The sequence below is a fragment of the Panicum virgatum genome, chromosome 3N, assembly GCF_016808335.1.
Source record: "Panicum virgatum strain AP13 chromosome 3N, P.virgatum_v5, whole genome shotgun sequence".
In the NCBI taxonomy this organism is placed as follows: domain Eukaryota; kingdom Viridiplantae; phylum Streptophyta; class Magnoliopsida; order Poales; family Poaceae; genus Panicum; species Panicum virgatum.
Window position 1 is genome coordinate 20,304,351 of NC_053147.1, and position 16,240 is coordinate 20,320,590.

General features: G+C 44.4%; 3 protein-coding genes across 7 annotated transcripts; 2 read left to right on the forward strand and 1 right to left on the reverse strand.

Annotated features, from left to right (window-relative positions):
- Window positions 1-3,124: 3,124 nt before the first annotated feature.
- On the reverse strand, window positions 3,125-4,189 carry LOC120664974 (protein LURP-one-related 5-like). Its single transcript, XM_039944380.1, has one exon. It carries the CDS (start codon window positions 4,011-4,013, stop codon window positions 3,291-3,293), a length of 723 nt encoding a protein of 240 aa, XP_039800314.1. The 5' UTR covers window positions 4,014-4,189; the 3' UTR covers window positions 3,125-3,290.
- A 2,824-nt stretch (window positions 4,190-7,013) lies between these two features.
- LOC120664975 (general transcription factor IIF subunit 2-like) lies at window positions 7,014-10,289 on the forward strand. Its single transcript, XM_039944381.1, has 6 exons — window positions 7,014-7,389; window positions 8,020-8,128; window positions 9,109-9,239; window positions 9,322-9,396; window positions 9,644-9,793; window positions 9,927-10,289. Exons 1-6 carry the CDS (start codon window positions 7,180-7,182, stop codon window positions 10,044-10,046), a joined length of 795 nt encoding a protein of 264 aa, XP_039800315.1. The 5' UTR covers window positions 7,014-7,179; the 3' UTR covers window positions 10,047-10,289.
- A 485-nt stretch (window positions 10,290-10,774) lies between these two features.
- On the forward strand, window positions 10,775-15,691 carry LOC120664977 (single-stranded DNA-binding protein, mitochondrial-like). 5 transcript variants are annotated; one of them, XR_005671070.1, is made up of 8 exons: window positions 10,775-11,043; window positions 12,275-12,351; window positions 12,477-12,640; window positions 12,781-12,989; window positions 13,095-13,195; window positions 13,439-13,498; window positions 13,856-13,925; window positions 15,048-15,691. XR_005671070.1 is itself a non-coding variant. In XM_039944382.1 (7 exons), the coding sequence occupies exons 2-7, from the start codon at window positions 12,282-12,284 to the stop codon at window positions 13,870-13,872; spliced, it is 621 nt and encodes a 206-aa protein (XP_039800316.1). In that variant the 5' UTR covers window positions 10,776-11,043; window positions 12,275-12,281; the 3' UTR covers window positions 13,873-15,639. The 5 variants fall into 5 exon arrangements, 1 of the variants encoding a protein (XP_039800316.1); XR_005671069.1 differs by having other exon boundaries at window positions 15,326-15,691; XR_005671068.1 differs by having other exon boundaries at window positions 10,776-11,043; window positions 13,856-15,415; window positions 15,515-15,691.
- The last annotated feature ends 549 nt before the right edge of the window (window positions 15,692-16,240 follow it).

Genomic DNA, 16,240 nt, shown 5'->3' on the forward strand with positions numbered 1-16,240 from the left:
CCTTGGTACTCCGCAACCGCGACACTCCGGAACGTCATCCTCTAAGAAAGTAGAAAATGCATGAATTAGAAAGATGTCAATGCATATGCTTATGAGATGCAATGACTCATGAGATGTAAAGGCTAACATGATTCAAGGTCATAAAGCAAGTAATTCAAAGAGGTAAATAAGGCCACACAAACATTACATAGGGTGGAGATGCAAAACAATTGCTCACACATTTGCACACACACACTTTACAAGACAAGTTGTAACATGACGATACTATAAAACTAGTTATGGTATTACTAGTCATCATATAAATTAACAGTAAGTAACTCATCTCAACGTCAAGCATCAACCATAGGAGTAGTTAATGATTGTTATCAACATGGAGTGCAGGAGTCTAGAATATACTCATACAAGTTAAGAATAGTGTTATGGCTAAATTTAGACAATTCAAGAATTAATGGGTAACTCTAGCAACAACACGTTTTAGTTAAGGCAAGATCATCATTATATAGAAGAGAAACTAGCAAATCATGTTCTATTTAATTAAGGTGACATCATTACTATAAGTTATTTCATGGAGGTTACTAACCACAAAAGCATATCATATTTATTTTTAATTATCGGAGAAAGGTTGATAGCTCACATGAGCACAAGTGATTCACTAGGCATTTTGCAAGTAGATTAATCCTAGAACAACATATTCAAATTTGTATCCTCCTACAAACATCTAATGAAAGCTAGTATTTACAACAACATATCATGGCCATAGGTAATTAACAAGAGTGGTTTATGATTTTAGAAAGAGCATCATAAACTAATTAACCATGCATTCAACTAGGGAACAAGCTCTTAATTAATAAATTAGAAATTACAAGAGTATATAACTATTTCATAGGTGTTATTAATTTTAGACAGTAGATAAAGGTTGAGTAAAGTAAACAAAACTGGATTTACAATTTTAGAGGTACATATGTATTTATTGTGCATCATACTATTTAACTAGTGTTAAGCAAACATAGATTAAACTGTACCAATCTATAAATAATTCATGCAAAACAACATGTCTAATGGATAGTACACATCATAAGGAAGCTAGCAAAATTGGTTTCATAATTTTCGGACTAATAGAGAATTAATTATGTAATTAATAAGGTAAACACATATTTAATTAAACTAGAAAATAAAATAATTATTTTGGGAGCAAACATATTTTTAACAGGTATAGAACATCAAGACAAAATCAACAAAATTGTTTCACATCAATCGGAGTTATATTCAATTTTATACGAATTATACAAGATGATGCATGCTCAAGTACTCAAACCAACTAGGCTGTCTACGGTATTGCTACAGTACCACGAACCGTTCGGCCCGTTAGGCGCACCGTCCTCCGTACAAGCTCGGGATGACTTCCAAAAACACCTCGGTTCTGTGTGAAAGTTGGAAGTAAACGGCGGACCGTCCGGGGGTGAATGGAGGACTGTCCGCCGTAAAAAAATTCTTGGGACATGTTTTTGTGCAGAGGCTCGGTGTTGAGGGTCATGACTCGTGGACTGTCTGGCCGTAGGTCGCGGACCGTCCGCTCGTCAGCCGAGGCTCACCGGCGAGGTCGCCGACGGAGGCTCCGACAACGATTTCGAGTGCGGTTTGTTTCTATGAGTTCCTCAGGACATGGGGAACTTATTTTGGCTATTTAGATTTGACATGCATGGAGTCTATGAAGCTCTAGGTCATCAATGGTGAGATGCCATGAATGGGATAGGGACCTTGAATGAGGGCATAAGAAGGAAGGGGAACAGCGAGGGGGGCTCACCGGCGACATGTAGAGCACGAGTAAAGGGCCACTTGTTGGAGTAGAGCGGCGTCGGTGTAGATCGGCTCGAGTTCATCCTTGTTTTCTTGGGGAAGATGAAGAAGAAGCTTGGGGATGGCCTTCTCCTAGGTCTCCGGCGAGGAAAAGATGGTCGAGGTGGTGGAGAAGCTCGTCGGCGTCGTTCTCCGCTGGTCCTCCATCGAACTCCGGCGAGAATGTGGTGGATTTAGTGAGGAGAGGTGGGTTCTTCCTCCATGGCTTAGTGGAGAAGAGGGCAAGAGGGAGGGAGGAACTTCTGTGTGAAAAGAAAGACTACAGGAAGGGGAGAGGGCGCTGGTTGAGGTGGGAGTCGGATGGGGCATGGACACATACGGGTATACGTGGCTCAACTTCTCTGTGGAGACGACACACAGGTGGTTCTCGCGCACCGTCCGCGAGGGAGAAGCAGACAGTCCGAAGAAGAAAGTGAGTAACATGTTGGTTCTGTACATAAACTTCTCTCTTTACTCCATTCTTCAAAACTGATCTTTCAAGCCTTCAAAAATCACGCCAATTTTTGTGTTGATACTAGAAATCAAGAGCAACCCATTTTGCTTGGAATTGGTAGAAAAACTATTGTAGATTTGAAATGAAAATTCTTCCTGGAATGCTATTTTTGGTTTTTTCGGCTGAGCTGTTTGGCTTCAAGATGGATTTCTAAAATCCGGGAAAAGTCACCTTAATTCTAGATTTTGAAAATAGTAATTTATAAAAATAACTCCCAACATAAGTCATATAATAAAAATGCAAGTTGCTTCACAAAGCATGAGTTTCAAAGGTATCAACAATTCAAAATTAAATTCAAATGCATTCAAATCAAGCACAAATTTTTCTCAAAGCTAAACAAAGATGCTCATCATACAATGCTTAACATGATAATTATATTTGGATCGTTACAAGCATCGCTTCGCTTTTGGACGGGATATGTTGATGTTGCTATTTGTACCCAAAAGGAAAAGAAAATTCCAGCTTTCTCGAGCGTCAATTGTCTCGTATCGTCTCGTCTCATCTGCACAGTTCACAGCGAAAAGGGGGAAAGGGATGCGATGCTGCCGTCGACAGCATTTGTGCAGCCCGTCCATTGCCACCCACGTAAAAAGACCGTCCATTTTCTCGGCTTGAAACTTGCAAGAGCCAGCTTCACTTCACTGCCACACGCAGGGTTTCCACTCTTTGACCGCGGAAACGAACCCTTGGATGGAGGCAACCGCAACTGGGGTGGATCACCCACCAGAAATCGTGATGCGACTATTTCTTCGAGGCGATCCAAGGTCAAGAAAATGTAAGAAAAATGGGGCACCGAATCGTCAAAGGATAATTCACATCATGCTCAAAGGTACAACAAGCTCGATTCACAAGCCAGAGACGAGAGATCCAAACTTCGACGACGACGAGGACGAAGCATCACGCAGAGGCGGAGCACGCGAGCGGGAGCTCCAGGCAAGCTTTACGCCGGCGAGGTGGCCTCGAGGGGGTCCTGTCCTAGATCGCCGTCAACCTTGTCCCCGGTGATCCGGTCGAGCACGAGCACGATCCCCATGGCGAAGGCGGCGTCGAAGCCGGCGCGCACCCAGAGCACGAACACGTCCCGCCCCATCACCACGTGCGCGTCCTCGTCCACCTTCCGCCGCACCTCCGCCACCACGACGTCCTCCTCCGCCTCGCCGCCGTCGGCGCCGCCCCAGGCCCTCGCGGAGGCCACGACGCGGCAGCACCGGCGCGGGAAGGACCCGTCGACGTGGAACTCCCCGGCGGCGCCGGGCGCGAGGAGGTCGACGAGGACGGCGGCGGCGCCGGTCCCGGCCCCGAGGATGGAGGAGCGGCGCGCGGAGAAGAGGGGCTTCTGGTGGCCGCCCCCGCGCGCCGCGGCGCCGTCCCCGAGGAAGCCGTCCCAGCGGTTGTGCAGGCTGGGGCGGCGGCGGCGCACCGTGAGCACGGGCTCCCCCTCGGCGTCCAGCAGCGCGAGGTCCCCCGCCGCGGCCCCGCCCCCGCACGCCCCGCCGCGCCCGTAGGTCTCCACGCGGAACGCCAGCGCCCCCGTCCGGTGGTCGTACGCCTCCAGCCCGTCCCCCGGCGTGAAGAGCGTCGTCTTCCGCACCGTCAGCTCCCGGTCCTCCCCGCCGCAGTGCTCCTCCCCGACTATCACCACCTGCTGCTGCTGCTGCCCCATCCTTTCCCCGCCCTCCCTGCAACTTGGCCTCCGCAACCTGCGGCTCGAGACGAGACCCGCTGGCTAGTAGTAGTTCGTTTGCCTATGAAGGGGGAATGGCCTGGCGGAGCGCTAAAGATCTCGGCGTTCGCTTTCGCGTCGCCCTCGCGGGGTGGGAGAGGCTGCTCTCCCCTGTTTATACACGCTCTCCGCCTCCGCCAGCGCGCCGGCCAATGGCGGGTGCCGCGGGAGCCCACCAGTGGATTCGATTTCGATTCGATTCGCCGTCCGGGCGCCGTCAGTCGCCGAGGCCACAAGCTTTGGACGCGGGAAAACTATGGATGGAAATGGGTCGGGTCGATCCATGGGGTAGTTGACCCGACCCACAAAAATAGAGTCATTGGGTTATAAGGGTCGACCTTAAATTCGAAAATGGGATAATATGGCCGAAATCTATTGACCCAATGAGTATTATGGGTCGATCCACTTATCATATTAATGATTTTTTATTTTATTTATTAGTTTTCTTTATTTTTTGAATAAATACAACGGGTCATAAATTGTTAGATTATATATATTTCAAAATATAGTGAGAAATATCACATGTAGGAAATGAAAATGGATAAAATTAAAATCATGGATCGCTAGTAAACATATTTAATTTGATGCATTTCTAACAATCTTAATATATTATTGAGATATATTTTAATCTTAAATCTTATCTTTTCTAAAATTGTTGATAGTATTTATGGTTTAGGATTATAGAAAAATATTTGAATCGACCCATAATACCTAATGGGCCATTAAGACCATAACATTTAGGAGAAATGGGTCGACCCATGACCTCTAGAATTGGCCTCGAGGCCATGGAGCCAGGTCAAAGGCCAGAATCGGGTCGGCCCATTCCCATCTTGAGGGAATACAACGGCAGAGGGAAAGCAACGAATTCAGATTGGATTTGGATGCGCATTAACGCGACGATAACGCGCACGAGACAGTGTTGACGTGATGATCGTTTGGAATCGTAGGGCTCGGGTAAAGCTCGAGCTTTGCCGCGAGACAAGCATCGTGCTAATTAATAACCAATAAGTACAGTGATGGACTTGTCAAAGCACGCTGGCATGCACCCTGCACCTGCAGCCGCCGTGCCCGTGCAGACATGGCAAACCATGTACGGTAGGAGTAGAGTATGTAACAGTAAAACACCAGTACGTACTCCTCGTCCCCTTTCCTCGGGGTCCGGCGGCGCCGGGGTTTGAAGCCGAGATGGATTCATGGATATGGATCAAACTGGGAAAAGGCATCGGCGCAGCAGCTCAGCTGATCAGCTCTTTCCTCTTTGCAGGCAGTTGGCGAACGCTTGGTCCACGTGGTGGAGAGCGGGCCACGAAGCCGACGCCCAGGCCTCCAGTCCCGGCCTCCTGGGTCCCGGGTCCGGGTGTTGGACTGTTGGGCTCCGGAGTTCTAGGCCTCGTTTGGTTCCACCACGTTATTCTATTCTACAAAAAAATCTTTTATGCATGAAATATTAAATGGAGTCAATTTGTAAAAAAAAAATTTAGGAATGGGTGTAATTTTTCGCGACGAATCTAATGACGGTAATTAATCGATGATTTGCTACAGTGATACTACAGTAACCATCCTCTAATCGCGTGGTCAAGAGCCTCATTAGATTCTTCAAAGTCACTAGCGCCAGAGTTCTGAAATTAGTTTTATAAACTGATTTTATTTGATACCGTAATTAACAGTCAAAATATTACTATCCACTAGCATTCACTAGCACGCTACAGAATAAGACCCTGGATTTCGGCAGCGCCTTTGTCGCGCCTTTGGGGTGCAGTGTCAGGTGAGCGCCATCTGCAGGCCTCTTTTTTAAAACACGGCGCGGGGCCCGCGCCGATGATCGGAAGCCACGCACCAAGCAAGCGGCGGCACCAAGCAATGTGAACATCGTCGCAGGCTCGCACCCTCCCAGCCACACTCTGGATGGATGTGCAGCTGTGATCGCCTGATCGGTTGGTGCATTGCTGGTAGCGGGGAGAATAGCCCTATTTCGACCTGTCTCCTGTCTGGACTTGTCAGATCTGGATCCAAAGATCTCAGGATCCTTAGAACCCGAGAGCAAATTAAGATTTTGTTTAGATGTAAAAAGTTTTAGATGTAAAGTACTATAGCATTTTCATTTGTATTTGGTAATTATTGTTCCATCATGGGTTAATTAGACTCAAAAGATTTATTTCGCAAATTATAGTCAAACTATATAATTAGTTATTTTATTTAGCTATATTTAATACTTCATGTATGAGTTCAAAAATATGATGTGATGAGAAATCTTGTAAAATTTTGAAATTTTGAGTACATCTAAACAAGGCCTAAGATTCTTCCTCAAAGATCTTAAACATGGTCATCCATCACGGGAAGATAAAAGCCTCATCATCACTCATCACTAGGCTACGTTGAAGGAACCATTTAAGCATGTGCTGACGCAGTTCTTTTGTTCGGGAAAAGCGTGCAGATGTAGGAGTATGCTTCGTGCAGCTTCAAGCTGGAGCTGGACAGCTGAGGCTGCCGGCTGCGTGCCAAACTGCCGTGCTTCTGCACACCTGCTCTGCTTTGCTGCCGAGCCCTCCGCCGCAGCACGCGCTAGACTGCTAGAGCATCACCTCCCGGGCGGTCTCTGCATTGCTGCTGCTGCAAAGACGCTGACTTGGCAGCGCCGAGCCCGAGCCAGGAAGCCTGCCCGGTGAGTGAACACGCGCATTCACAAATCAAAGCGGCTGCCAAGTGCCAAGGAGGCAAGGCTCGCCGGAGTCTAATCCGAGTATCCAACCGTGTGCGCTCCACCCCGGCCACATGTCAGCGGCCGCCGCATGCTTCTCGCCGTTCTGCATGGTCTCACTCGCACCTGTTCCTTGGCGCTCGGACACCAGCTTTCAGTCACCGACCGGGTTCCGCACTTGCCACTGACATGTAGGCCCCGCCGAGTTGTTGACCTACTCGTCCACTCCGCTGTCCGAGCCACTTGCCACTCCCTTTCCCCCTCCGTTCTCCGCAGCGTCAGATCGGCGGCCGTCGCGCGCCAAGCCCGAGCCTAGAGCCGCTGCTCGTCCCGCCACCCAGCCCCGACCTCTGAGGAACAGCGAGGTCCTTGCGGATCGGGATCGCGCCGCGGCGGCGGGACGACCCCATGGGCGAGGAGGCCAAGTACCTGGAGACGGCGCGGGCCGACCGCTCCGTGTGGCTCATGAAGTGCCCCCCGGTCGTCTCCCGCGCCTGGGAGGCAGCCTCCGCCTCCGCCTCCGCCTCGTCCTCCTCCGACGCCGCCAACCCCAACCCCGTCGTCGCCAAGGTCGTCCTCTCCCTCGACCTGCTCAGCAACGAGGAGCCTTCCCTCCAGGCAAGCCCCCCTCAGTCGTCCCCTCCGCCCCCTGTGCTTCAAATTTGACTTGTAGAATATGCTCGAGCAACAAACTGATGGGGAATTCGTGAAATTGTTGTGGTTGGCTAACTGGCCGCCACACTGAAAGCGCATACTTGAACAAATCGCGTGCCTGCTTGAGTGAGTCACATGCTTTAGGTGTTTATACTTGGAGTTGGACCCTCTAGGGCTGGAGAGAAATGTGTATAGGTTAAGCACTGGAATGGGGAGCTTTCAATTTGCTTCTAGATTCCAGGATTGGTTTTGAGTACCCAGGAGAACGGTATATTTGGCAGGAAGACCAAGAGGTGGAAACGACTGTAGCCTGTTATGGGTGGTGGCACAAATTAATTTGATATTAAAGCAAAGCAAGTGTTCCCATTTCAGCTGATAGTGTAGTCTCTGCGGTTTACAACACTATGAACAGTACATCAGTCTTGTTGCAAATTGCATAGTGATTACAAATCCTTAGATGTTTAATTTGAATAACTGTTGCCGTAACAGGTGTTCCTTTGTGTTATTTCTGCTCATTCTGTGCTTGTTTCTCATTCATCATCTCTTGCTTTTGGTGCCTATTATTGGTCTTACATCATGCTATTGGAATCACAGTTCAAGATGGAGTTGGCTCAAACTAACACTGGCAATACACCTAAAAGCTACTCTTTAAATATGTTCCAAGATTTCGTGCCCATGTGTGTTTTCTCCGAATCTAACCAAGGTAGGATCCAAATTCACAGCTCATCATCTTTACTCTGCTCTCTCTGTGGATGATTGAAGACAAAGTTTACTGTCCAGATAGACATGATTTGCCTTTGTTCTTGCATGTAGATATCAATTAACTCTTTGCTGTGCCTATATGATTCTAGTTAGATAGTGATGTTGTTTTGGTACATGTACAATTGTAATCTTGTGGAAACAGTCAAGTATGCCAAACTATTTATGTGTACGCCATATGTTTAGTATTGCACATTTTCTTCAAGAATGCTATGGCTACATTTTTGAAATATTCTTGTGGGATAGAAATTCATTAAACCTCTACCTAAGGATGCAAGTGGGTACCTGATAGTGTTTTTTGGGGTAGCTAGTTAATTACGATGTCATGCCACTCTAGTTCATTTCTCCTCCCAAATCATTTACACAGAATGCCATTCTAGTTCATTTTTATCAACATTTTGGGTCGACCCAATGACCCAAAATATATACAACTTGCATCCCTACCTCTCCCCTTTTTATTACCTTTGCATTATAGTGATTTGGTCATCTGAGGTAAATTCATATAGTTATGCATTAATGCAGATGCACAATTAGCATTTGTCTGACAAAAATGTGGCTAAGCCGTTATTATGTTTTACAATATATCTAGATTGTTTGGTTCACAGTAGGTTGCTATTGTATGCTACAGGGAATTCACGCAGATGCTAAGAAAATTTCATACAATCTGTGGATGTTTACTTATCTGCTAAGAAAGTTATAGAAAGAAATAGGAAAATGAGGTCATATGTTATTTCACTTAAACAGTTAAACTTATCTGAGCTAACTGAATAATCAGCTGGCATCAGGTGGGTGTTACTAGTAACTGTTCACATGCAGGTTTACTGCTTGTAGCCAGTTTGGGAAGTTACAAATTTCCAGCCATTCTGGTTTTTTTGATTCTTGAATGATTTTTGGGTTCTTCCAATAGCGCCCTATTTGTTGCAGGGAAACTTTCATGTGAAGGAAAAGTTGAGCATAAATTTGACATGGAACCTCACAGTGATAATTTGGTGAACTATGGAAAGTTATGCCGTGAAAGAACACAGAAATACATGGTTAAATCTAGACAAGTGCAGGTGGAGTGGTTTGATGGTTGTACTTCATTATTATGCAATTTTCTGAAGTATTGTGGTTTACCCTTATGTCGATACCTTGTAGGTACTTGACAATGACCACGGCATGAGCATGAGACCAATGCCTGGCATGGTTGGTTTAATACCTTCTGGTTCAAGGGTAATTTCATATTGCACTTTAACAGCTTAGAAATTATACATTTTGCTGTTGTCCTTAATGAGGGAGATCAATATTTTTATGTTACCTATATGGTCGTTGCTTGGGAAATAGTTTGTATTGTTGAATTTAAGCTTCATTTTGATCTTCCGTCACATTCTCAATCTCAATCATGTCATCAGTCTCTTTATCTTGGACTATTAAATATCAACTATAGCTTCTAATGACCTGCTCATTTTTTGCTTGTCAGGAGAAGAAGAAGCAAACACCAGCCAAACCATCTGATGTCAAAAGAACTCGTAGGGATCGCACGGAAATGGAAAATATTATATTCAAGCTTTTTGAAAGGCAGCCTAATTGGGCATTAAAGGCACTAGTGCAAGAAACTGACCAGCCGGAGGTATTTTTCTGGGCTCTTTTGTATTTTAGTAAGGAAATGCATATGCCATGATAAACATATTTCAATTATGGATTTTTCGTTTGTTGTCCTCTGAGAGCTCAAGCAGTTACCGTTTATCCTCAACTTTGCGCAGCAATTCCTGAAGGAGATACTGAATGATCTCTGCGTGTACAACAAACGAGGACCGAACCAGGGGACGCATGAGCTCAAGCCTGAATACAAGAAGTCCACAGGCGATACTGATGCTGCTTGAAGATGCAAGTCCATTTATCTGTAGTTTTATGAGTGAGAGATACTGACGACCTGTTGGTCTGACATGCGAAAACATTAGCTCTTGTTGGTAGCTCAGGCTACATGTTTGTAAACATGAGATGATTCAGTTTCCTTTGCATCCTTTGAGAGGCATTGTTTGCAAGGATATGTATAAGCTGGATACACATTGTTTACAGAAAAGAGAAAAGAACTGAAACCACATGTATGGGTGTGAATTGCTGGATGAATGTTTTTTTGAAAAGAATTGCTGGATGAATGTGCCTCTGGGGTGTCACAATGTCGCCGCCGCTCTGTTCGTTTGGCTTGTCAGCCAAAACAGCTAGCAGTACTGTTTTCTCATACTAAATCAGCACCAGCTATCAGCCAGTCGGTAGTATTGTTCTCTCATAACAAATCAGCACCAGCCATCAACCATAGTCCAGCGAACACAACGAATGAGGATTTGATATGCATACACTAGCTAAAAAGGATTTGATATGCATACACTAGCTAAAATAATATAGCAGGAGGCTAGAATCTTTTCTTAGCTAGCGAGATGCTGTGTCATATACAAACTAAAAAAGCTAAATAATAAGGCTAAATGTTCGGATATACTATTTTTTCAGCTTCTCTTTTCATTCATCAAATTAAATCGGTCTCTTATATGTGTGCATCTCCAAATCTCGTTAATGCTGCTGTTGACTGTTGTGGAGCCGCTCTGTTGTGTTCTCCAAAAATTAAACATATCAGGCTCGGATCGACCTCGGCTCGGGGGGCTCGGGATGCTCCAACTTGAGGTGGCAGCCTCGCTCGAGCTCGGCTCATATACTCAGCACACTCCGCTCAGGGCCTCAGGTTATCTCCGTTTCTTAAACCCTTTCCCTTCTGTCGGACTCTCTTCTCTTGCTCTTCTTTCCCTGGCGGCGACGACCGGGCGAGCGGCGGCGACATTTGTCACTTCTTTGCCCAGCCCTGTGCCGGCGACGAGCATCCACCAGGTATGCCCGCCCCTTCTCTTTCCTTCTGCTGTGCGAGATGGAGCACCCCAAAGGCCCAAACCCTGACAAAATTATTTGTACTCGGATCTGAATCCAGTTACAATATATTATCTACTAACTTCGATTTTGTTTGCAAACGTACACCCATGTCCTATGCTGGCTCCGCCCCTGCTCACGACACAGCAGGCAGCTGATATATGCACCATGCATGAGATGCGTTCGTTCATATGCCTCAATGGCCTATCCTTGAAATCTGATCGTTGGCATGTTCCCTCCGTGTAAATGATAGTCCCAGCATGCTGTCTATGCGCTTTTGATAATGTGGTTGTGACTATTTTTCATGATCCCATCATAAGGCTCTAGTCGTTTCGTTTTGAGTGACCAGGTTGCCTTGATGTAAATGTACAACTGGGCATGGATTCTGGATGATTACAGAAAAGAGAGATAGAGAACCTGTGGAAATGAATGCAGGATTCTAGTCTGATGACATGCCCATGCCGTTTCTTTTGGAGGGATACTGCAGTGAGATTTAATCTGTGTAATTTGTGTTAGCTTATATTAGAAGGATTGCCTCCGGAAAGGTGGATGAACTAAGTGGATGTCAATAGTGTGTTAGGTACATTGTTCAACCGGAGTAGAAACTGTTAAGCTTGCAACAAAGCACTTTGCAATCAGGTCTTACCTCCATAATTGTTGATTCAAATTGTCAGCCATTGTATGTATTGTCCCATTATTAGTTATATGACTCCTAGAATTAGTCCATGCTTTGATAAAAAATAAGTGTTCAATGGAAATATGTGTCACTTAATCACTTTAAGGATATAAATGACCTGCACCAGGTTTATCGAAGCAGGAAGATTGAACTCCACATTTACCATTTTGTCTTCTGCTGTCTATAGTTTTTACACAATATTCAACTATTCATATATAAGGTGTTCCTCTGATGCATCTAGTTGTTCTAAAGCTTCTTCTTTTAGCTTCTGTGCACCAACTTCTCATCATTAAAGTCATGGTGTTCAGATGATCAGTTGGTATCTTAATGTATCATTTTGTCATGTTCTTTTTTACTGTTAACATTAGGTCATAAAAAGCTTTGAAGAATAGCATGCTGATGTGAGAATTTGAACAAAGTTGCTCTAGTGCTTTCTTTATGTTCAAGGAGGGAAGCAAGAAAATCCCAATATTGCATTTGTGGTTATGTCTTCTAACCTCCTTTTCTCTATTCATGTAGATTCACCATGAGTAATGCCAGCACTAGATTGCTGAAAGGCTTGAGGAGGGTCTTAGAACAGCAAAAGATTTCAGCCGGTAGTATTTGTTTCATCAGTATTTTCAGATTACACCACATATGTAACTGTGGTCACTGATCAATCACTCAAAGATATATACAGTTGCACTGAGGTGCAAGCTATATGAAACCTTTCTCTCTGCAGTTTTCTGCAGACGATCTCAAGCTTGGAGTTCTACTGTCTCTTTTTCTGACCTTGATGAGAAGGGTGATATGGACTTTGACAATGATTATACCGATTCAAAGAGAGAGTTACAGCCCCAGAGCGTAGATCCCAAAAAGGGTTGGGGATTCCGCGGTGTACACAGGGTATTGAACATAAATAAAATGGAAATACTATAATATTTATATGAAGTGATTCCTTTCATGTTCGAGAAAAAAGTTATTCCTTTCGTTTTGGTTTTGAGGAGCCTAATTTTACATGTATATTTATGTTCTGCTCTTGCTAGGCTATTATCTGCGGCAAAGTTGGACAAGTGCCTGTGCAAAAAATTTTAAGGAATGGGCGTACAGTAACTGTTTTTACCGTTGGAACTGGTGGCATGTTTGACCAGAGGGTAATTGGGCCTGAGGATTTACCAAAGCCAGCTCAGTGGCATCGAATAGCTGTTCATAATGACCACCTAGGTGCTTATGCTGTTCAGAAGCTGGTGAAGAAGTATGTGGTTTGGATAAAAAAAAGTTCTCTTTTCCTCTCTGATACATCCATATTTGTCCTTTTCGCCATGGATGTCGTTATATTTGCTTTTTCGCCTTATGTCAGTTCTGCAGTCTATGTTGAGGGTGATATTGAAACCAGGGTCTACAATGACAGCATTAATGATCAAGTCAGAAACATACCTGAGATATGCGTACGGCGCGATGGTATGCTGATTCAACATTCAGCTTTTTCCTAGTAACATTTTCTTAGTGAAAATGCATTCTGTATAATTATTTTTTATAGTTAACTCAACGGCAGTAAGAACTGTTTTTATGTGCTAATAATCTTTAGGCTCTGATTCCCATTTAAATATGATTTGTTTGTATGGTAGTGCCCACCTATCTCTCTATTTCTGTGCCTTTCTATTGTGCCAAAGCCTTATGTTTGGATAACTATTCTTTGCGCAGGCAAGATTTGTCTGGTTAAATCAGGGGACAGTGCTGCTAACATATCATTAGATGAACTCAGTAAGTTCACTGAATATCTTGAGATTCTAATATCATATGAAAGTACACACCACAAATAAAAAATATAGTTGTTCGTTTTTTGTAGACTAAAAAACTTATTTGATCTCATCAAATTAGTTTCTGTTTGATCTTCTTTTTGAATGGTGTGTATTACTATTACAGTGTTCACCTATTCATAATTCTCAATACAGTTGAATAGTTGATAGCATGGAAACCTTGAAATATTCGAAACATGGCGATTCATTAGCCCTTAGCCTTACACTTTAAAAAATGGGATAGCTATCCATTTATTACCTTTTCTTAGTCCATGGCTTTTTTGATCATGCAAATGCTAATAACAACAAAAATTGGTTGCAGGAGAAGAGCTGTTCTAGTGATAGTTAAGGATGTCAGTGCAAGCAGATCATGAGGTTGCTTCTTGCTTGAGGCAAGTTTGAGTATGTTTATTCTTATTATTATAAGCAGTGCTAATTTAAGTATTATCTTGCATACTATTCTGACTGGATTTTCATTCATTTGAACACTGCCTTATAGTACCAAATTTACATATCCGACAAAGAACACTTCTGCCCTCAATTTGAACATTTCCCTATATACCTTGGTGCTACTATATCTTTACCATGTGATGCACATCTTTCATTATCCAGGCCTCCTTTTTTATGGCATAGGTGCTTATTAGTTTGTTGACTTACTGGGGTGTGTATGGGTGTTGTAAGGGTTCTTACCCCCTTTTCTTCTTCTGAAATATAATGATACGTAGCTCTATTGCATGTTCGAGAAAAAAATTATCCAGGCCTCCTCAATCCTCGTGTTGACTTCCTTTAAGTAAAAAAAAGCTTATAATTAACTGAGTAAACAACTGTTCACTCTCCATGCCATGAGAACTGAAAGTAAGAATTGAGTTCTGAATACAAATTATCATAATCAATTGAGTAAAATAAACAAGCCACCAAATGAATTTTCTAGACTTGAAAACAAAGAAATATGGGAAGGAAGAAGCAAGTGAAAACAGAAAGAATGAAATATCTACAAATGTTGTCTAAAAAAAGTGTCATTCCTGTGGATGCCACTTGATTCATGCACTAATCTTGAAACCTCAGATTAATAAGATTGCTCGTATTTACATTTCACATGCTACCTCGTAATATAAAAAAACTTATAGGAAGATAACATTTAGTAGATTGAGAGACTCTCACATCAATGCACTCACCTTAAGGCGACTAAAAACATCTTCATCGACAGGCTTAAGGTGAAGCTTCTTAGTTCTTACATACCTTGCTACACTGGGCGTGCCTTTGACAGTGTTGCTGGTCTCATCTTGCCCCCTGACCTCCTCCTGAGCATCTCCTTCATGCCATCAGCTACCCGGACCGCTGGGCTTGACAGCGGAATCCTGCAGAATTCCATATGAGCCTTGATAGCCTCTTCAATTCCATCCTGGTTGCTGCTGTCTTTACTGAGTCCATCCCTTACAGCCTCTGAGCATAAGCCACAGAGCCATTTCCCTCCAAAGTTGCCCTTGACATTATCTATGTATTCCTGGGTGCAGTCCTCTTTCAGGCCACAGCAAGCGCACCTCACTGATTCAATGTCCATCTTCAGTGCTCATGAAAGCAAGGTGTGTGAGCCAGCATTAGTGTAGAAATAGAGCCGGAAAGCAATAACAAGGAGGGAGAGGGAGACAATCGATAACAGCAGGGGAACAATTGGGGCCTCAGCTCTCAGGACTAGGTTGCTACTTGTATGGAAAAATTGGACAGCTTGTCTTTTCCTCTGGATTGTATTGCTTAGCTCCGATTGATGATTGAAATTTCGGGATTTGCCCAGGCACATTGTATCTTGTGCAGTGCACTAGCTGGTGAAGGCCTATGATCTGCGTCGAAGGCTGCTGGTCACATGGCCGTAGCTGTGATGAAGGTACGAATAGCAGCAGAAGCCTGTAGTTGATTGGAAAATGCCGTAAAACTTGGGTTCACGCCTCCATTTCTGATTGTATTTCTTCCTCCATGTTTTCAGCACATAAACAATGGTCTATGAAGCAACTTTTTTTTTCGTTGAAGCAATAACAGATCGTTTATGTTTTTTTTATACCTGAAAAACTTTTGACCAGGGTTTCATAAACTTGACATGTTGGTCCCAAAGTCCTAATAACTAGCGTTCTCAGGTTTAACTGCTGGAATTTCGAACTGGTAATTTTACTCCTGTCACCTGTGTCGTATGTTATTTCTTTGCTGGGCACTGGGCAGGCTAGCAACTTGTGCATTATATCCAGATAAGAGTCTGTGCTGTGGTTCTTTTGCTGAAGGCCTCGTTTTCTTCTTAAATGAATTTTGCTGAAGGCTTGTATCATGAGACTCGAATAGAATGAATGCATGGACGAGAGCATTGCTCAAGGATCCACGTCTTAATACAAACACCTCTGACCTCTGAGGTCCGTTGCTCACTCTTACTTACCGTGCAAGTTCAATGGCCATGCAACATGCGCATTCAGTTCAGTTGTCTCCCCTGGTTTCCTTTGCTTTCCTCTCCTAGAAAGGATTTTCTTATCCCCGGCCGGGGTGGCATCGCCAGTACCCCGGCTTGGACGTTGCCGGTCAAGATCCCAGCCATCGCCATCACTGGCTGTGCCGCCGTAGATCTCGGCCACTATGCGCCATGCCCGCAGGCCTCCTTGCTCGTCGAATAGCGCGCACCGCACCCGGTGGCTGGACCCAGGGCCCGGGGGGAGAGCGACACCGGGTC

Bases quoted from the DNA above. Each gene is read 5' to 3' on its own strand.
- LOC120664974 (XM_039944380.1), bottom strand. From the start codon at position 4,013: ATGGGGCAGCAGCAGCAGCAGGTGGTGATAGTCGGGGAGGAGCACTGC.
- LOC120664975 (XM_039944381.1), top strand. From the start codon at position 7,180: ATGGGCGAGGAGGCCAAGTACCTGGAGACGGCGCGGGCCGACCGCTCC. The intron at 8,129-9,108 runs GTAGGATCCAAA...TATTTGTTGCAG, and splicing joins TTTCTCCGAATCTAACCAAG to GGAAACTTTCATGTGAAGGA. The intron at 9,397-9,643 runs GTAATTTCATAT...TTTGCTTGTCAG, and splicing joins TAATACCTTCTGGTTCAAGG to GAGAAGAAGAAGCAAACACC.
- LOC120664977 (XM_039944382.1), top strand. From the start codon at position 12,282: ATGAGTAATGCCAGCACTAGATTGCTGAAAGGCTTGAGGAGGGTCTTA. The intron at 12,641-12,780 runs GTATTGAACATA...TGCTCTTGCTAG, and splicing joins GATTCCGCGGTGTACACAGG to GCTATTATCTGCGGCAAAGT. The intron at 12,990-13,094 runs GTATGTGGTTTG...GCCTTATGTCAG, and splicing joins GTTCAGAAGCTGGTGAAGAA to TTCTGCAGTCTATGTTGAGG.